A 22,873-nucleotide genomic window follows, 5' to 3' on the forward strand; every position below is an offset into this window, starting at 1 on the left:
AAGAGTGAAGGTTGGCAAATGAATTTATTTGACAAGTTAAATAAAATTATATTATGCAAGCCTCCGGCAGGCATATTATTCATCAAGTTTAATAAATTCAGTAATGAACCATTAATATTCTGTTTATCATATACCCAGAATATTTAAGACTGTTTAAAATGAAAAAGAATTGTTTTTCATTGACGCGCCAATAGTGTAACGCTAACATTTAGCATGTCTTAAATTTTCACTATGCTTATGTAAGGCAAATGACGTCACATCAAAGTATATGCACGGCTGTTTAATACCGCAAAAGTGGCACCCTTGTATGTGATAAAATGGTTTAATGAACTTACCACATGTACATACATAATGAATTATGAGGTTCAATTTTATCTCTATATTCCTTTTTTGTCATAAACAATTTTATTCCCATATATATATTCTATATTATTTCCATGGAGAAGATATCTTAATTAGAGGCTAATTTGCATTTATTTTCTGTAGGCAATTCCGACCATACCAATATAGCATTTCTTAGAACATGCCTGAACTATTGTTTTCCAAGAATTTGAAATCTATTTATGCGTAGGTTTTGTATTAGGGTGATAATTTGTTGCAAAATATCTTCAGCACTGCCTGTAAAGAAGTACTAGAAAGTTAAAATGTTCAGTGAATTTTAACTGTAGCTGCAGCTACTGTTTAAAATTTGAGCCGTGTCATGACAAAACCAACGACCAGCATGGATCCAGACCAGCCTGCGCATCCACGCAGTCTGATCAGGATCCATGCTGTTAGCTATCAGTTTCTCTACTTTTTAAAAGGTTTAAAAGTGAACAGCATGGATCCTGATCAGACTGCGCGGATGCGTAGGCTGGTCTGGATCCATGCTGGTCGCAAACCCATTATGTTGGTTTTGTCATGACACGGCTCATTTATTTTGATTAAATTCATATATACCCTGACAATATGAGCTATAATATTGTAATTACAGAAAATTTCGTCCTATTGTTAGGTATTATTATTTGTTGATTATAGAACAGTCTTCCATTGTTAGATAATTACCGTTAGATAATTACAGAGCTCGTCTTGGCGGTTACTTCTGAATTACAAGATAATATTATTGTTAGATAATAGTATGTCAATGATTCTACTCAGGTGCCTTAAATGATACATGTCTTACTGTTAAATAACTTATAATACAGAAAATCTTACTGTTGGATAATTACAGAAAAGTCAGACTGTAAGATAATTACAGAATAATCAGACCGTAAGATAATTACAGAACAATCTGAATGTAAGATAATTACAGAAAAATCTGACTGTAAGATAATTACAGAAAAATCTGACTGTAAGATAATTACAGAAACACTCTGACTGTTAGATAATTACAGAACAATCTGACTGTTAGATGATTACAGAACAGTGACTGTAAGATTATTACAGAACAGTCTGATTATAAGATAATGACAGAACTTTCTTAATGTAAGAGATTTAGAGTATTTTTGTAAGATAATTTCAGAACAGACTACTGGGGCATCCATGACTTTCTGGTTTAGGTTGTTGACTTTGAATAGATTGCTCTTGAACCCTGCTGCAGGTTTGAATCCTACCAGGGTTTCTTTCATGTGAGGAAGCTATATCTAGCTATAAGCTTACAGAACATCATTGGTTCTGCTCAGATCTGCTGTCTGAGATAATGCATGTAGCGTCACCAAAGGTCTTCCATCATCAGTAAAACTGGAAATACACTTTAAATTTCTAGTGTTATTTATAACCAAAGAACAGTCTTATTGTTAAATTAACAGTAACTATTATACCTAGGTGCCTGATATAATTTACAAAGCAGCATACGGGGCTCTGCTTCTTGCGATACAGCTTAAAGCAACAGAAAATGTGCAACTTCAAAAGAAAAAAATAAACCGGGCTCTCCTTCTTGCAATAAAGCTTTAAGCTTCAAAAGCGCACTAAATACAACAGAAAATGTGCAACTTCAAAAGAAAAAAATAAACCGGGCTCTCCTTCTTGCAATAAAGCTTTAAGCTTCAAAAGCGCACTAAATACAACAGAGAATGTGCAACTTCAAAGGAAAAAAATAAACGAGCACAGCATTGAAAGCAAATATTCATTCATGTATTTTAACCTTTATACTTCATATAAAATCTTATTATATGACGTGTATTATGTATATATATAGCCGTTTATTAACTTTATTGATTAAAATTTCAGCAGCTACATGTTTGATAAATAAGTAAATTAACGATGAATTATACTTCCTCGTTTCTTATTACGAGGCTGACTATAATTAATTTTGATAGACAATAATTTAGTATCCTGCTATGGTTTTAATGAATATACTCAACGACCTGTTTTAAGGATGATTATCTTAAGATATGATGATTGTCATTTAGGGCTTAAAGTCACGCGTGGATAAAAAAAAATGTGTTTATCACACATAAACCATGGGCGAAGGAGTGTAATAAGGCCATTTAATAGAAACAACATTATTCTAGTGTCGTTACAATGTGATGTCATTTGCGTGATATATAAACATCAGGCATTAAAGCGCTCTAATATAAGCGTAATACACTATGCGTACGTCAATGAAAAATGACATTTTTTTAACTAAGACCTGTTCTTAGTAAATATAAATACATGTATAATATCTTTATATTATTGTAGATTTAATAATAAATTTATTGAACTAACTGAATAAAACAATATTATGCTCTCTAGAGTCGCATAATGTGGTTTTATAAAATCTGTTAAATATTATTTAGTATTAAATCTACACTGATTCAATATCCTCTATTTACAATAAGTTGTTTTTTTAACCCTCAATATCTGCTGAAAAATTGAAATGGACTTGTTCATGTCCAATTTTGGAACAATCCATGATCAAATTTGGTAATGACAAGAAGAAAATTTGAAGTTAGTCAGCCAACAGTTTAGACACTGGCGCTGTTGAAGGTGTGTGATTAACCTTTGCAACACTTATATAATCCCTGAGCATTAATGTAAGTGATGTATGATTAACTTTTGCCACATTGACATAACCTATCTAACACATTGTGACTGTAGCCTGACCAAAGTCTGCTGTTATAGGTGTTGAAATTCCTTGAATTATCCATAGACAGTCAAGTCAGTAGGATAAAGGATATAGAGCTTGTTAAATCTTTAATCTAATGGATTTGCGCAGCATTTGAGCTTCGAACAATCCATTCAAATTTTAAGGGGTTAAAATGTCAAAATATATAGTAAACTCCTCTTATAATGATATAGCATATAACTAAGCTGTTGCCGTGGTCCTGACTCATCTATTTAAATTTGTTGCCTCTCGAATATAATGTCATAATTTCAGATATAACAATATAAATTTTGGCAGTCCCAGGAATATGGGGATGTCGTTTAAAGTGGAGTTTACTGTACAAGAAAATTGAGCTATCATGTAACCAACAGAATAGACTGTCTGATGACTTACTACATGCTGGTGGTAAAATGCTTATCACTTTCAGCCCAGATTATAACTTAATATTTATATATACTTATTTAATTATTTTTGCATTGTTTGAACTATTTCAGTCTGTGTTATTTCATTTTGACTGTGTGACATCCAATAACCAGAATATGGTGGAGGTGAGCCTGACGTTAAAGAGCAGTCCGGTACCCGGCGAGAAATCACTGACCCCACTCTCAAAAAGCCTGAAACTTGCACCTGCCAGTAAGTAATGTAGTCTTTCTGAGTGTAATATATGTTAATAAATAAGTGATTTGATATTGGCCCATGATTTTACAGTATATCACTTTTCGGCCCGGGGCCGAAAAAGTGATATAGATATTGGCACTGTTTTAAGGCAGGCCATCGTGTTATTGAACGTGGCAGGTGCTTTTTTATAGGACTAATAACGTATAGTTATTTAATAATCTGTCTTACAAATGTCCTGGCTTAATATGTCTCGATTATTTGCTCTCCAAAAGACAACAGTACTAAAACATGTGCTAATATTTTTATGTGATGGCTGGATGCCTGTAACATGATTATCCTGTCTGGACTAGTTCTCTCTATAACCTGGTATTAGAACTTTATAACCATTAAAACCTGCTAGTTATGTCATCACTGTCAAGTAAAAAAAGTCTGTAAAAGTGAAGTAATTCAATTCAATTCAGACATCTTTATTCAAGTTTGACACATATGATATCATTGTTGTTACAATTACAAGAAGTACGGTATGCTATTGTCCATCCATCCATCTGCACTACCAAACAGGGATAAGGAGGTCATCTAACTGTGATTACAATAGAGTTCATTCTGTACCAATAGAATAAGAGGGAAATGGCCTTTTATAAAAGAAATGAAAATACAGTCCAACCTCAATTATTTATTTAAATTGCCGAGGCCTGAAAATTTACTTTGAATAATCTATGGTTTCGAATAATTGAATCTGAATAAAGTAAAAGACAACTACATCCACTCAACTTTGACTTAACGCTAATCATAGCAAAACTACACACTTGTTTCCAGTAATCAACCAAGAAAAATAAAAATTAACAACAAAAAAATGCATAAAAATAAAATTTTATTGGTATTGAAGACATAATTACTGTACTTGCATTTTATTGTACATTATGTAGCACATAATTTATATAGCGTGTATAAGAAAATTATCGCTATCATATTCAAGCATTAACATCAGACACGGTGCAGGATTTTAATAATAGATAAGATACATATTCACATTTGCACAAGCAATATTAGGGTGTCTCGTGCTAGCACAGACATAATGCACTGATTTGTAAAAATAATTTTCCAGTTTTTATATACAAATACATAATACATGTTTGCTTGTGAAATTCTATTATAGTTGTATTATTGTTGGTTTCAACAAGATCAGTTTTGAAGAATTTCATTGATTGTGTTTACATGTTGCATTTTTGTATGCATGTATGTTGTCAAGTTTGATTTTTCCTCTGCAGTAAGTATATTATTGACAAAGTTATGTCTCTTAAAATATTTGCAAAGAAATACATTTTAGTTGGTTTAGCTTCTGTTGCTAATATGCTATTACCTCAAAAATAACAAATTAAAGAAGAAAATTAAATTGCCATAAGTGGAGTTCTTGCTTACCCCATTTAATATTGTTTTTTTTACAGAAATTGAAATGACCCGTAGACTAGAAAGGCATCAGAGAGATACTTTATTCGGCTTTATTAAAATAATTGAAGGCACTACCCGAACAGGTTAAAAATGCACGATAACTATAAAATTATACTCTATATATAATTATCTAAGGAAAAACAAAATTTTCAAAATATAATCAGATATTATAAAAAACTGAGAAATTAACAAATGTGTATAGTTATAATAATATGTATATGGTGTAAGGTATAATTACTAGTATCTATTGCTCTGGTGAAAGTTTCACCTTTCTCTAACAATATTTGTATTAAGGTCGATTGACCTGCTTGACGAAAATAACTTACTTATATTTCATAATTTATGCTTTGATGGAAGTATACCTTTTCTCCTGTAACTTTCATATAAAAGTCTTGGCCTGCATGTGGTAACTTAATACTGACTAATATTTATGCTTTGGTGAAAGTTTAACTTTTCTCCACGAAAAGTTGTTTTAAGGTCTTGATTCAGGTCATTGGTGAAGTAGATAAGGTCACAGACTTTAAAACAGCTGTGGGTTTGAATCCTGCCAGGGACTTTAGATTCTTTTCATGCGAGGAAGCTTATAATCCAGCTTGCTAACAGAACATATAATGGTTCTACTCAGGTGCCCATTTGTGCCTGAAATAATACACAGAGGGGCACCTTAGGCATTTATTTACCAATAAAGCTAAGAAACCATATGAGCCGTGTCACGATAAAACCAACATTATGCGTTTGCGACCAGCATGGATCAAGACCAGCCTGCGCATCCACGCAGTCTGATCAGGATCCATGCTGTTCGCTATCAGTTTTGTTACTTGTTAAGGGTTGGTAAGGGAACAGCATGGATCCTGTTCAGACTGCGTGTATGCGCAGGCTGGTCTGGATCCATACTGGTCGCAAACGCACTATGTTGGTTTTGTCGTGATGCGGCTCATTTTTTAATATGTCTACCATTACTTGCTACATGTAACACTATCCACAGTATTGTCTATTGTTAAATATGAAACCAACATGAAACTAACACTGGTCCCCAGGTTCATGCTGATTTTTGTGAAAATTTAGATAGTATTTTGAAAGTAAAACTATTGTTAGGTATATTAAGTAATTTAAACTAGCATCATGATCATGCATTTATAATTGTCTTAAATTACATTAAATCTACAAAAAAAGATATAATGCAAATTTAATATGAGCCACGTCATGACAAAACCAACATAATGGGTTTGCGACCAGCATGGATCCAGACTAGTCTGCGCATCCGTGCAGTCTGGTCAGGATCCATGCTGTTCGCTATCAGTTTCTCTACTTGTAATAGAGTTGGTAAGCAAACAGCATGGATCCTGAGCAGACTGCGCGGATGTGCAGGCTGGTCTGGATCCATGCTGGTCGCAAACGCACTATGTTGGTTTTGTCGTGACACGGCTCAATTATAAAACCTTCAAATCCTCTGTATAATTATAATTATATCATGTGGCAATGAGATAATCTGATAACTATGGTGATAATGATAAATGTCAGTCATATTTTTCACATGATCATAATGTAATGTTGTAAATTGATTATGATTAATTACTAATGTCATTTTTTTAGATTTAATATATGGCCGCTTGGTGAGCAGCATTTAGGTACTGCCTGGCATAGTGGTAGGAGTTGGGAGGTACATGATATGCTCATAAGTCAGAAATAGCTGTTGACACTATAATAAACAAGACATTTACCTTTACCTTTTTATATGCAGCTGTAAGGGTATATAATGTGTAGATTCTTTTTTAATGAAAGAAATGAAGTTAATGTTGCCATGGCATACCATATTTATGTTACAAATTATAGGTATTTTTATGTGATGTCAGCTGGCGACTGAGTCTTTAACTGATATAAACACAAATAAATGTCAACAAACAGTATCACTCTCTCTATTCCCCTCCCTGCTGTAAAAATTACATACAATAGTGTGGGAGTTTAGAAACTGGGAGTTTAGAGGTTAGAGGGAGATCTGCTTAGTGTCTTTTGTTTAAGAAAGTCTTATTGGAGAGGTCATCAGACCTCCTCATAGTGTTTGTTTCTGAAACGGGGTACCTGAGACATAATGGTGTACCTCAGAGGTCTTGCTCCATCAGTATAGCTTGAAAGTTCCTTTACAGTGTTGGTGTGAAGTAAAATCAAACAAAAACAGTAACAGTGATTGCTGTCAAAACCAGTGCTAAGAGATGCTAAGTTTAATAATTTCAGGTCAAATTAACACAAGTAAGCAATAAAAGTTATGGTTGGTAGATACACAAATATTTGGAAATCTAATGAATCCATTCACTGCTACATTGTAATCTATAATGCTTAAATTGTCATAACTTTTTATTGATTATTTATGGATTTGATTCATTCTTGGATAAAAGAACACATATGGCAAGTTGGACATGACATTGTGACCTTGACCTTTAATTGACTTTGACTGTCAAGGTCAAAAATGAAGTTTGAATTTCATTTCTTACAAAATATTATTTTTTGTAGGAGTACTCTTTGCTATAATATTCTTCCTGATGTGTTTGACTTTAGCAATAAAAAAAGTTGATCATGGCCCCAGCTAGATGATGGGTCTTGTTATAATATACATGTACATGCAATGATTTTAATAACTTAATTAAAAGTTAAAATTACAATATATAATTAGAATTCATATTCTAGTATAAAGGTAAAGGTCTTATTTATTATAGTGTCACCCCTACTGAAAGGGCCAGCCATTTCTGACTTATGAAACACCTTTTGCTTGCATACCATGTACCTCCCAGCTCCTACCACTATTCCAGACGCATATAAATCGGTAACCATTCATTTTAACTGCCTCTGGGCTCACAAAGCGGCCATTTCGGTAACGGTATAAGTCTGCACTTTGCTAGTCTCCTTCATGATTTATGCGACAGGGTTAAATATAAATGTGCTAGTAAGCCATCAGATACCTAAACTTCATTTTGTTGGCTAGCTCCACCTACTTAAATGTTGCTAGGAAAATTTTGTTAATATTGTTGTAACACTTCATTTGAATTGCTTGTGCGACTTACCATAGACATTAATTAGGACAGGTGAATTTCTAAAACAAATATTGACAACATAGTTTCATGGTGTTGCTCTGATTTTTTTTTGTTTTGTTTTTTTAAATTGTTAATACATTTTTTTGTTTGATTACAGCTCAATATTATAATTATTTCAGGGGTGGCACAGTTAACACGTTATCTGTTTAAATTGGCGAGCTATATATTATCGAGCTATATATTATCAACGTGTCCATGCTAAAGAATTCTAAGATTGTAAACATTTACTTTGTTCTTGTTTGAAGACATGATATGACATCTTGCTCATAACTTGTTGCACTCAACATTTTATTACAAAACATATCCAATTACAGTGCAACTATTTTCAATTATGGCCAGATGTGTTTTGTAATCATTGTTTACAGAGTACAGTCGAGACTGTCATATGTGACTTTCCAAGGGACATTCAGAAAAAGGTCACATATGACAGGGAGTCTCTAAATACAGTCTCAAAGAAAATTAAATTTAAATATCATCTATCTGTCTATATACCACTGTGACTTAAAAATCATGTATCATTATGTTTTGTGATTGATATTGTTACTGTGTGTTTAGACCACATTTGCAAAAAAATTTATATGGATATAATTATGAAAATAAAACAATTTTCAAACATCAAAGAATATGTAGAATGTGTACTGCAAATATTTGTGCACATTATAATTAATCAATTAATTACATGCATTGATTTCTTATTGGAAAATTTGACATAGAATTTATAGAAAAATAAAGTTCTAATTACCTCCCTTTAATGGCCTATATTTACATGCAATGTTAAATTGGGTGATATCTTTATAAATAATGCTTATTGGAACTTACAATATTGACAAATCTTAATTTTAGCATCATATTTATGAAATAAAACCATGAAAAAAATGTGTTACAGTATCTTTAAACATATCCATATCCTTTCGTATCAATATTTTTCCGTATTAATTATGCAGCCATACTGGCATAGAAAGGTAAATTTAAAAAATGCTGCCTAAAAAATCTTCCGCTGGCACTCTATAATTAAAAAAAATCTAACACAAGTCTTAGCCCAGTTTACTCAGGCCATAATGTACATTACACACACATCGATTGCATAATGCTTCGCTACGTCACTCGATACCTGTACTGTATACATGTTAACTGTGTAATTGAGATAGAGGTGTGTAGACTTTGTTTGCTACTGGATTATAATTGGACTTAATTATTTTGGCCCTCTGGGGTGTTATAATAGGTATTATTTATCTGATTAACGGACAAATAAAAGGTGTGAAAGTCGTTTAAATCAGATCAAACATTGCATTTGGACCAGACAATTAAGGTCGCTTGTCACATATGACAGGGAGTCGTTTAATTCAGATCATTTATATAGGAAACCACGTTGGGAGTACTGAAACAAGGTCGGATAAGACAGGGAGTCGTTAAAATCAGGGGGTCGCTAAGGCAGTCTTGACTGTACAACTAAAATACACACCCAAATCCTTATCTTGGTGTCATAAAAAAAACCCATAGGTAACATTTAAAACCAGCATGGAACTTGTTATACTATAATTATTACCATAGTTATACTGGAATTTGTAAAAAAAAAACAAAAACAAAAAACATTTAAACTGAAAAAAACAACCACATGACACCTTTACAGTAATTATGAATTCTCACTACAATAGTCTTACTTCCAGTATTAAAAATATGTTGGGTCTTTTCCCAGCTAATCCAGAGGTACAAAAAAACTTTTTTTACAGTAACAATTTTGAACATAAGCTATTGTGACCTGTAGTGTACTGTGAAGCTATAATGGTAAAAGTTTGTTTGTACCAGGGCCGAGGGTGGGGGGGGGGGGGGGAACCCACTTTAACCAAGTTCTGAATAACAAATATTATACAATGATTATTATATAAGCAGGGCCACTGACTAACTGACTAAAAGCTTAACTAACGATGCATGTATTTATACTTAAAATTCCTAACAATTAAGATGCTTGAATTATAATACCTGTGTAATGTATACATGTATGTATATTGGAACACATATCAAATAATTATTAATAAGTAAAATTGTCTGTGTTTATATATGTACAATGTTATGTTTGGTCCAATATTGGTTCACATATCAAGTAATTCAGTAAATTGTCTGTGCACAAGGTTCAGTATGGTCAAATTTTTCAGTGAAGTTTTATTAGTCTAGGAGAATATTAAAATCACAGCACTCGCAATGTTTTGCACTTTACACTTGGAACGTCTGGTTAAAGTACAACAAACTGATAAAATTAAAAAGTCATCATAAGCTAAATGAGACTTGCATTGTTAGCATAAGCAAGTCCTTCTTATTTTGCCGACAGGTTAATTTATTATAAATGCACAGACAGTGAAATGATTCCTTGCAAGCTACATAGCAGTAATATTCCTAATGTTAGAAAGTTTTAACCTAAATAACCCTCTGGTGCCATTAAATAAACCCTTATGGCACCAGAGAATTAGAAAATACAACATACTGTTAAATGACACTGTTTCAGATAATGGTATATAATAATTGAGCCGTGTCATGACAAAACCAACATAGTGGGTTTGCGCAGTCTGATTAGGATCCATGCTGTTCGCCTACAAACCCTATTACAAGTAGAGAAACTGATAGCCAACAGCATGGATCCTGATCAGACAGCGCGGAGGCGCAGTCTGGTCTGGATCCATGCTGGTCGCAAACCCACTATGTTGGTTTTGTCATGACGCGGCTCATATATTGCTGACACATTTTCTGTGACACCAAAGCTGAAAGGGTTTTACAGATATTTCATGTACCAAATTGTTTCTTAACAGACTCTTGATGCTGGCTTAAATTACATATCATGTAGTGAAGTGAGGCTTTAGACACCATAAATTTTGTTTAATTTCACTAGTTTATGTATTGTATTAGTTACTATATGTATGTAACAATGAACTGTTAAATGTTTAACTGGAGTAGTTATTAGTATTAGTAGTGAAAAGGTGTTTAATCCACTCAACCTAGGGGTTGAGTTTGAACCCTTAGTCATGACCATTTGATCTTACAAGATACCAGAAGTGCCAATTTTTTTTTGCAAAAGTTACACCAAGCAGATTCAGGGCATGAATCAAATAGTCTAAAAGCTTGTTCACAATCAAGCTTGATTCTTGGCTGCTAGGGACAACATTACTGATTCTACCCAAACAACAAGTCCTGTCCAAGATCATGGTTTTGTCCTGATTGAAAGATTGACTCCCTCCAGTGAATTTTGGATTATCGAAACATAGGTGGTTCTTCTCAGGTGGCCCCTCATGACAAAGGAGCACCTGAGGTCCTCCTTCATGAGTAAAGCTGGAATTTCACCATATGACCTTTACAATGTTGGTGCAATTTTAAATAAAACTACAACCACATGGATAGGTCTAATTTACCAGTAAGATATTAAGTGCAGTAAAGGTTAAACTATAAAGGACAACTCCAAATTCAAAGTAAGTCAAATCCATTACACAAACTGTCAACCCATAATTCACAATCCTAGTTTATTTGACAAAATGTAGTCTTTATTACCAGTATGATGAACCATTATTTTGGAATCAGTGGCTGATTAAGATAAAAAAAAATTGCTTTGTGTTTTTTGTTGTTATTAAATCCTCCTATTTATTACTCTTTATTTCCTACCTCATAAAGTGTGAGTATTCAGCATTTCAGCATCATCAGTGGAAAACATTTGGGGTGTTTGAGGCTAAACATTTCATCTAATATTTACTGGATGAAGGTTATACCAATTTAATTAAATTCTCTAAGTTTTGGTCATGCCAGAATATATATGGACCACTGTGACAACTTTCAGTGCAGACCAAGATCAGCCTGCAAGTCTGTGTTCAATGATGTGCCACTGTCCCTCTATTCTTTTAACAGGCATAATACAATCATGTTTAAACATATTCTTTTAATGAACTAAAACTTATTTATTGGCCTCGAAAAAATTTTGACAGAAACATAGTGTACCCCTTACCATGCTGGATTTAAAGTGATTTGCATTTGTCACCGGTATAAAAAGCCTGAGGTCATCCTGCAGACCGCAGAGCTCAATCTGTTAGAGCCCAAGACTTGTATTCTCGACATTGTGGGTTCGATTCCCAGGCTGGCCAACTAAAATTTTGGATTTGACTTTAAATCGAGGTCCTGTGTATGAGTGCTTAAACACTTGGTATGTTAAAGAACCAAAAGATTCCAGAATTTGTGCATCTTTCTGTATTTGTATCTTGCACTATCCTCCAAAATATAAAATGACTAATACTCTTCTAGAGGACTCACCCATATGGGCAACCGGTGGTGAGTATGAATAAACTCAAATACACACAGAGCAGATCCTTGCAGTCTGATTCAAGACCCTCCACTGTTTGTTTTTAAATTTTTGAATTTTTAATTTTGTAATCCAATGTTTTAAGCAGCATGCCTCCAGATTCATGCAAATTTTCATGAAATTTGTTTTAATTTCATTATTTTGACAAATACATATTTTTTTCATTTCATTGATTGTAATATGAAAAGTAGTACAATGAGTGTCTCGCATGCATAAAACAAAGTTGTGAGGTTTTGCAAAATATGATAAAACAAGGGTGCCATAGTCACAAAATACGCCCGTTTACGAAAGCTTTAGATGGAGATGGGGGCATTATGGATAAGTGTTATCTAGCAAGCAAGTTTTTATTCTTGGCACTGTGTTGTTAAATGAACCTTAAAACAAAACAGTAAGGAAGATATGCACAGGATGTGTGACCTTGACCTTGGTCGCAGGACCTGAATTTTATGCACGGCACTCAGCCTCACAATGATGAAACATTTGTGCCAAATTATATTTGAAAATCCCTCTATGCATGTAGAAGTTTTGCTCCAGACAAGCGTTTTTCTATGAGCTCTAACTGTGACCTTCACCTTTGACCTAGAGACTTGGTTCATGTGCAGGGCACTACGTCTCATGGTGGTGAACAATTCTATAAAGTAACATTAAAATTCCTCCATGCATGTAGAAAATATGCTCCGGACAACATCTGGATATTTAATCATCTCCAGTGACCTTGACCTTGCAAATATTAACCTAAATTAAATGTGTCACACCTGTAGTCATGATAGTTACCATTTGTGCTACAATCCATCAATAAATGATGACTAAATGGTCCCTATACACATCTTCAAATTTTTATCTGAACTTTGACCTCTTTGTGTAACCTTGACTTTGGTCGCAGGATCTGAATTTTGCGTTGAGACACTCAGCCTCACAATGGTGAACATTTGTGCCAAGTTATATTGAAATCCCCCTATGAATGTAGAAGTTTTGCTCCGGACAAGCAATTTTTCAATGAGCTCTAAGTGTGACCTTGACCTTTGACCTGGACACCTGGATCATGCATGGAGCAAAAATATCATGGTGGTGAACATTTCCATAAAGTATTATAAAAATTCTTCCATACATGTAGGAGATATGCTCCAGACAAAATCTAGATATTTCACCATCTTTAGTGACCTTGACCTTGCACATATTGACCTAAAGTACATGTGTCACAGTCGTAGTCATGATAATGACCATTTGTGTTACAATCCCTCAATAAATGATGATTAAATCGTCCCTATACACATCTTCATATTTTTATCTAAACTTTGACCTCTATGTGTGACCTTGACCTTGGCTGCAGGGACCTGGAATTTTGTGCGCGACACTCCGCCTCACAATGGTGAACATTTGTGCCAAGTTATATTGAAATCCCTCTATGCATGTGGAAGTTTTGCTCCGGACAAGCGTTTTTCAATGAGCTCTAAGTGTGACCTTGACCTTTGACCTAGAGACCTAGTTCATGTGCGTGACATGGCTTCTCATAATGGTGAACATTTCTATGAAATTTCATTAAAATCCCTCCATGCGTGTAGGAGATATGCTCCAGACAAAATCTGGATATTTCATCATCTTTAGTGACCTTGACTTGTATATATTGACCTAAATTATATGTATCACAAGCCATAGTCTTGGATAATGACCATTTGTGTTACAATCCCTCAATAAATGATGACTAAATGGTCCATATACACATCTTCATATTTTTATCTGAACTTTTGACCTCTATGTGTGACCTTGACCTTGGCCGCAGGGACCTGAATCTTGCGCGCGACACTCCGCCTGACAATGGTGAACATTTGTGCCAAGTAATATTGAAATCCCTCTATACATGTGGAAGTTTTGCTCCGGACAAGCATTTTTTTCAATGAGCTCTAAGTGTGACCTTGACCTTTGACCTAGAGACCTGGTTTCATGTGCGCGACACTGCTCCTCATAGTGGTGAACTTTTCTATGAAGTTTCATTAAAATCCCTCCATACATGTAGGAGATATACTCCGGACAAAATTGGACGGCCATGGGCGTTCCCATAATACGTCCCGTTTTTCAAACGGGCGTATAAAAATCAAACAAGAAATTATAAAAGAAAATTTCATTTCATTCAAACCTACAATCTTCAATTTGAAACTAACTGAAAGTTTTACACCTTGTCAACGAGCTTAAGTAAGTCAAGTGATATGCTGGTAAGTTATACATGTACGTTGTACCACACATTAAAATATGTACTATGGTCTGTTTTGGAATCCAATAATTTAGTAACTAACAAAAGGTCATTGAACATACAAATGTCTCAGGCAATATTATAAAAATGTTGTGAAGAGACTTATATTTTATTATCTCCCTCAGTGATTGTGTAACATAGCATTTCCTCGTCAAAATGCTTTTAGAAAATTAATTATAAAAAACATTAATAATTTCAATATTCATAAATAACTTACATTTTTAATAATCATTAAAAGAATTTCATTGTTGTATAAATATTTTGATATTAAATTACTTTTAGATTCTTAACTGATTAAATTAACAACGTCTAATATAAACATGTCATAGTGGTCAAATAAGGAAATATTATCACCTTTTGATTTTAATCTTTATGGCTTAATTCTCAATTTCCTAGTCTTTTTATCAAACAAGCCATACTTTGATTATCTTTTCACATTTATTGCTAATATAGCTTAAGGCTTAGTCACTATGACAACTCCTTCTTAATTTATATTGTGATTTTTATATTTTAAATCAGTCTTATTTTGAAATCAGAACTTAGAACATCTAAGAGAGTCTTATTTTAATTTGGGAACATTCAACATCTAAAAGTCTTATTATAGAATTTTGGACATATAACATCAAGTCTTAAACTTAGAAAATAAAATAAGTAAAATTAACTTAAGCAAAATTCAGGTGCTAGCTGTGAAAATATATGTGTGGACTATATGATTATTTTGTATTTGAGAACTTTCAATGGACTATAAAGAAAATAAAATGAAATAACATCATACTGGACTTTTGAGTTATAAAATAAGTCATCATAAACAAAGAGGATACTGGATAATTAATAATACACCAGTATCCCACACCACACCTAACCAACCGAGGGTTTCCGTGTAGGGCGCTCACCTACGCCAGCGAGTATTCCCCAAACGACCCCCAAAGCGGAAGGCCCTGCCGGTGACCCTTGGCTACAGATTTTGGCGGAGAATACCGAGGGTAGAAGAATCCTGCCAAGACATGGAAAAAGTAGAACATTAATGAGAAAAGAAAATGGGAACTTAAAGTAAATATAGTGAGTGGAAAATATTAGAAAAAAGAAAGATTGACAAAAGTAGGAAATTGGAAAATACATCATTAAATATTATTAAAGCATCTTATACTGAAGGGAACTTTTTGAACAATTTCAAAATTACTGAAAACAGAAGTTGGGGGGAAAACTATGTCAAGTCAAACTATTGAAGGAAAATAAAACCAAAACTGAGGGCAAAACCAAAGAAGGAAAACCAAAACAAAGGAAAAAAACCAAAGAGGAAACCAAGAAGAACCATAGATCAACCCAAGGAACATTGTGCTATGAACTTTTTCGTAGAAAATTAAATCAAGAAACAAAAAATTTTGAAGTTGGTAAGTGGAAATTTTAACATTCCCGTGCTATATTATATGTTTATAATTGGGTGGCTGCTACATTCTGATATTTATTTTTGTTTATCAACAAACAGGCATATTTATTATCCACATTTTGAATAATTTTGTTTAATAAAATAGATTTTTGTCTGGATATTTTTTCAAAATTTATAAATTTTGACAAAAAAAAAAAAATACCTTTTGTAAATTTTTGTTAAAAATTACATTATTGCATTGCAAACTGAAAAAAAAAAAAATACTAGTAGCTTAATTCCTGAAATATAAAAAGGTCACTAAACATTATGTTAAATTTTACCAATTTTGATTGTATTTTATTTGTTATTTCTTGTGACCAAGTGCTAAAATATTTTATAACATTAAACAGAGAAAAAATGGCAAGTACTTCTTGGCAGTGCTTCAAAAATCTATGTGCTCATCAGTTCAGTATAACTGTCCTGAAAAAACCCTCTATCTCCTTGGTCTCTTCTTTAGATCAAAATGGCTTTTTCTTATATACAATTTCAAGATTTTCAGTATAAAGCTCTTTTTGACACTGGTGCTAGTATATCATGTATTGGCAAAAAATGTTATTGACAGACTTTTCAAAAATCCTGTTCTAGAATCTACTAAATATACCTAATGTTTATGGTGTTTTGTGGTGAAATTCATCCCCCATTCTAGGAACTATCTCCCTTAACTTTTTACAATGGATGGTCTCCCCTTTTGAACATACTTTCTATGTATTTTCCTAAACAAACTACATTATTCCTTGTTATGTATTTTGGGAGAAGATTTTATGCAAAACAAAGGAATCAAGCTTGATTTTCAGTCAAATTGTAATAACATTACAACAAGACCCTTCTTATTATTATTTGGGCCATGACCGTTACCGATTTCCCACCTTTTCAAAAAAACAGCTTTTTTGGTTTAAAACTTTTGTCGTCTTCATAATTCATTCCACCTCATTTCAGAGTATATTTTACCTTTTTACGTATTCCAAAAATTTAAAAGATGGTGATTATTGCTATTTTGTGAACCCCCTCAAACTTTGTTAAAAAAATGAAACTTGTTGGAAGGGGAAAATGCCTGTCAAACTTTGGGTTAAAAAAATGGTTTAAAAATCCATTTACCGTGTTAATGGAAATCCTACAAGTCTACCTGTATTTCTGAAGTCAAAGGCCCAAGTTTCCAGTAAGCCAACTGAAGTTAATCTATCTACTCTAACATCAGGTCACAAGACAACTATCCTTCTGAATCAACTGATTCTTCACATTCTGGTCAACTCCTTAAAATACTGAACCCTTGTCTGATGCCCAAGTAATATTGAACTTGCAAAGGAGCTTGGCCATAGAATTCTTTAATAATTCTGATCTCAACAGAGGAAACAGAAAACCAAACTTTTAATTTTCATAGGCAAAAATAGGAAAACCATTCTCAAAAAGATTTGTCTGAATTAGGGGTTACACATCTTCACTTCACATAGGAATAGAAACTGGTAAACCACAAACCTATTAAGAAACCCACCTTAATCGTCAAAGTCCAGAAATGCCGTAGGGGGAAACTGAACCCAAGTAGAAACAATGCTACAAAATGGCATAATTGAAGAATCTGAACTCTCCATGGAATAGCCCCAAGTTGTCCTTCCATCAAAAAGAAAAATGGTGAAAATGGAGATTTTGCTGTGGACTATCGAGGAAGCTGAATAAGGTTCACAGAACCAATGTCTTTTCCTTCTTCCCCACATTTTCTGAATGTTTTTTTGATGCCATAACCAGATGCCAAAAGCTGAAGCTATTCTTTCAGTTCTTTTGATCTCAAAAGTTGGCTTTCCTTTTCAAGTCCCCCTTTCTAAAGACACGCCAATAAATCAGCCTTTGTCACTCATCAATCTGTATATCCAGTTCACACGGTTACCTTTTTGGTCTCTCATTGAATTTTCACCACTGACATTTTCAAAAATCTTTATGACAAAAAGTGCTCAAAAATCTAAATTGGGAAAGTTAGCTTCTAAGTGAACATTGATGACAATTTTGGTGTACAGTCGCCAAAAACTTTAATCAAACATCTAAATCACTTGTTCACAAAGTATTCACAAATCTTTCCAATGCCAATCTAACATTTAGAACCTACAAAATGTAAATTTTTGCCACAAAAGAAGTTGAATATTTAGGTCATGTTCAATATCAAAAAGAAGGAAAATTAAGGTAAAATCCCAAGAAAACACAAGCCATTGAATGACTATCCTCAGCCCAAAATGTTAAACATGAAAATCATTCTAGGTTGATGGCCTCTTATTACAGAAAATTTATTCAGTCATACGCCAAAATAGCAAGTCCACTCACAGCACTTTTAAAGAAAGATGTAAAATTCAAATGGACTCAAGAATGTGAAGATGCTTTTCACACATTAAAGCAAGCTTTAACATCATCTCCTATTCTAGCATTTCCCAAATTTGATAGACCCTTCATTTTAGCCACAGATAGTTCTGATTATTCTATAGGATATGTTCTATCACAATTAGGAGATGACAATAAGGAACACCCCATAGCTTATGGTGGTAGAGCATTGCATGGCCATGAAACAAGATGGCATATCACAGACAAAGAAGGGTTGGCTTTAGTAGAAGCCGTTGCAGCTTTCAGACCCTACTTAGCCAACAATTCTTTTACAGTGTATACAGATAACATATCTGTAAAGTGGTTGAAGCAGATTAAGAATTGCCAAGGACGTCTCGGAAGATGGGCTTTGTCACTACAAGGCTACAACTTCCAGATACAACACAAGGCATCATCTGCTAAATGGTAATGCTGATGGACTCTCACGTCGCGCCTATGACATAGAAGCAGACGATGTCAGAGTATTCAGTCAGAGAGTCTAAAACCAAAAGTATGCAACAGTAAGTCCAAATTGCCACAAGAAATCATGCAATTGAATTCGACTTCTGTAACGCTCATTATGGTCATGAACAGACTCAGACTCCATCAGTAGCACCGGCCACTACTAGCACTGAAGCAGCACCTGAACCCGAACAAGATAAGACTCGAAACGTAAACCCACTGAATTACTTTGACACAAATGAAAAACGTGAAGATCTAGTTAAATTTCAACATGAATGTAAATTTTACAAAAGTATAATCAACTTTAAACAAAATAAGGTACTCCCAGATGACAAAGAACAAGCAAAATTATTAGTTGCCCAATCTGACCAATATGAAATTCTTTCATCAGGTCTCCTTGTACATTTATATACCCCTAGGACCAGAGGTGTCCCTAAGGAGGACAAACCTCATATTACAAGTTTGCATTCCAGCTATGATGAGAGATGAAATATTCTCAAAATCATTTCATGACAAGGTCTTGGCAGGCGGTATGCATCAAGGATTATGAGCGAACTTACGCAAAACTTGCGACAAAAATATTGATTGGTCCCTCAATGTTTGAAGACTGTAGGGACAAATACATGTCAGTCATGTGAAGGCAACTGCCAACAAGTCAAACGTGACATACATGGTAAACCACGCCCCCAGTTACAACCCATGCCTGTTGCTGATCGTCTTTTCCAAAGATGCTATTATTGATAAAATTCTTGGTGGAACGAACTGCCAACTAGCAAAGAAAATATAAATATGTACTTCTTGTAGTTGACAGTTTCTCAAAATGGTTCTTGAAGCATTGCCCTTTGTATACTCAAGAAAGCCAACTGAAAGTTCGCTTCTGTCCTTTTTTCGAGACCATGCATATGTCGATGACGGATGCTCCCAAATGTGCTTGTATCTGACAGAGGTCAAAACTTCCTCTCCAAATTGGTCAAAGCTCTTTGTGAATTATTTCAAATCACAAGATATTATACCAGTAGTTACAGGCCCCCTTCTAAAATGGAATCTGTAGAGCGCATGAATTCGTTATTCTTCAAGCTCTCAGAACATATTGTAAAGGGAAAAACAAGATGATTGGCCAAAAACTTGCTTTCATTCGATTATGATGGCATATCGAAGTACGCCCCAGCAACTCAGTCAAACTTTCAATACTCTCCTTTCTTTTTACTTTATGGCCGTGAGATGAGACTCCCTATCGATACTGCCCTCACTCCGAAAACTACCTTGTCAACTGAATTTAGAACTCATCTTGCACAAGTTTTACAGCATTTAGAAATTTCCAGAAAAATAGCAGCTGAAAAATATCAAACTTGCCCAAGAGAAATACAAAACACAATATGATAAGCGCAGTCAACCTGCTGACTTTAAACCAGCTGATAGAGTATGGTTATATTGTTACCAAAGTACCAGTTGGTATGGCAACCCAAACTTCACAAGAAATGGTTTAGGTCCATACTATATTACGTATAATGGCCCTTCATAACACAGTACAAATTAAGAAGATGTTCTGACAATCGTGAAGTCAAGGTCAATGGTCAATGCAACCAGGTTTAAAGCATTATTTTGATCCATCAGACAGGCCAAACAACCCACCATCAGGTTATGAAAATCTGACAGAAAATCATTAAATTGCTGAAGAAATGCCCCAGATTGATTCTGAAGTCCCTCCTAACAGCTCAAACTAAGACTCCCAATGAGAAAATGTCAGAAAAGGATAAACAAACTGACAAAAATAAGAATTCCAAAGCTAAACATAGCAATAAAGAGACAAATAAAACTATCCCTAGATCTGATACTGTTAACAAACCCCAGGAACAACAAGTTCAAGGTCAAAGTACTTCATCAGATGAGACAAATAATCAGCCTGATCCAACACCAAGTACATCAACAGAAACAAGCCCGTCTGATAATCAAACTCCAATCTCCAAGTCCAAATCCTTTTCTGTTGATGAAATAGATAAAATTATGTCCTCCCAACGCAGCAAAAATATCCTTTACTATCGAATCAAATGGAAAGACCACAAAAACTAGTACATGGGAATATGCCTCTACAATACCTGAGTCTTCATCAAGACTATCAATGTTTAAACAGAACTCATGTCTGGTAAAAGAGAAAGAACCATTACAATACAACATCAATTTTTCAAAACTTGCCTGCATAAATCTTCTTTTCTTATGATAGGAAAACATAAAACTGTCCGTGATAGCTATGTTCATAGGTTACACAGAAACTTATGATCTATCAAACCAACGTCTGATTTATAATGAGATTGGTAAAGATCTCTCACACAGTGGTATACCATTCAAAATTTCAGAAAGAAAACGAATATTGCAACCCTACCTCAATATTTTATATGACCAATTAAAGCATGTTGATTTTGCCAATTGGCACAGCAATGTTGGTATTTTGAACAATGGTCAAGAAATTGAAGGGAAAATGATCAGAGGTGTGATCACATATGACTTCTCTCATCCCCTTGCAACTACTTATTTCAAGGTATATCATACAGATTCAAAACAACCTGTTTGGCTTCCATTTTCCCAAGCACCTGTCAAGTTAGTACGCCAACTTTTGTTTAGAATTTCTTCAAAAATCAAATGCACTGGTCAGCTTTTCAAGTCAACAAAAGGTCCAATATGGAAACAACCTTAAAAGTATAATTTGTAAATGCAATTATTGTAAACATATTAACTAAGAGAGAATTTTAAAGATGATGCTAAATCATCAATGCTTGATTTTTGCATATTTCTTGTTAATTTCAGTTTAAAGTATAATGACTTTCATTTTCTTTACAAAGTTTATAATGACAAAATAAAGATTGTACCTAGAATTATTTTGTTTCTATTTTACCATAAAACAAGTTATGTGGATATTAATAATGCTGTTCAAGTTTAAAACATTGTATTCGATAAAGCAGCGGACCAATGTACCATAACAATGTACCAGTGAATGTTTGAATTTCACATTACCATTGTTGAAATAAATTTAAATGTGTTGAATTAAAAAAAAATTGTGTTAAAAAGTAATGACATTGGACTACAAAAAAAGATTATGTGTCAAACAAATAAAAAAAAAAAAGAAGTGTTCATATAAAGGACTATGTGTCAAACAAAAAAAAAGAGTGTTCAAAGCAAAAAGGGATGATTATACAAGACGTCAAATATGAATATAATACTAAATAATCAATCCAGAGACATACAAATTATTGTTATAGCAAAGCTAAACAAATTGTGTTGTGCAAAAAAAATTTTTATCATACTATATGGAGAGTTAAAACAATGTTGCATAGACAATACTAAACCTCTACCATAATAAATGTTACATACAAATATATTACATATGATATTGATTGAAAAAGAAATTTGTTAATACTGAAGTGGCTGACAATTTTTGTTGCGTATGTTCATATTGAGTCAAAGTCCACTAATGCATGTTGCATAAGAAATATATGATACAGAGTTGAGAAAACTCCTTAGAATAATACTAATATGTGAGATTAGCAATGTTGCATAACCTAAATGGTCATACTAAAATCTCAGCATAACAGAAAGTTAAATACTTGTATATGAGTACAATGGTACCATAAAGGAATTATTGTTGTAATTTATGCCGAAATAGGCATGGCTTATCAATTACAGTCGCATATGATATATTAAGATAATGCCAAACAATTATGTATTTTTGTGTTTTGAAGACTTCAATTATTCTTTTGATTGTCGCAAATTTAACATAGTAAATTTTTATTACATTGTTAAAGACATATTTTTAGTGTCTAATGTAAGATTTCCTTTTTGAGAATAATTT

General features: G+C 33.6%; 1 protein-coding gene across 1 annotated transcript in view; it reads left to right on the forward strand.

Moving 5' to 3' along the window:
- Positions 1-5,261, forward strand: part of LOC132734006 (uncharacterized) — a 68,509-nt gene extending 63,248 nt beyond the window's left edge. The window contains exons 5-6 of the mRNA XM_060720706.1: positions 3,562-3,700; positions 5,131-5,261. Of these exons, the coding sequence (XP_060576689.1) occupies positions 3,562-3,700; positions 5,131-5,222 (231 nt within the window). The 3' untranslated portion in view covers positions 5,223-5,261. The remainder of the gene's footprint in view (positions 1-3,561; positions 3,701-5,130) is intronic.
- The last annotated feature ends 17,612 nt before the right edge of the window (positions 5,262-22,873 follow it).

The sequence above is a fragment of the Ruditapes philippinarum genome, unplaced genomic scaffold (genome assembly GCF_026571515.1).
Source record: "Ruditapes philippinarum isolate M1 unplaced genomic scaffold, ASM2657151v2 ctg3372_1_1_1_1, whole genome shotgun sequence".
Lineage (NCBI taxonomy): Eukaryota > Metazoa > Mollusca > Bivalvia > Venerida > Veneridae > Ruditapes > Ruditapes philippinarum.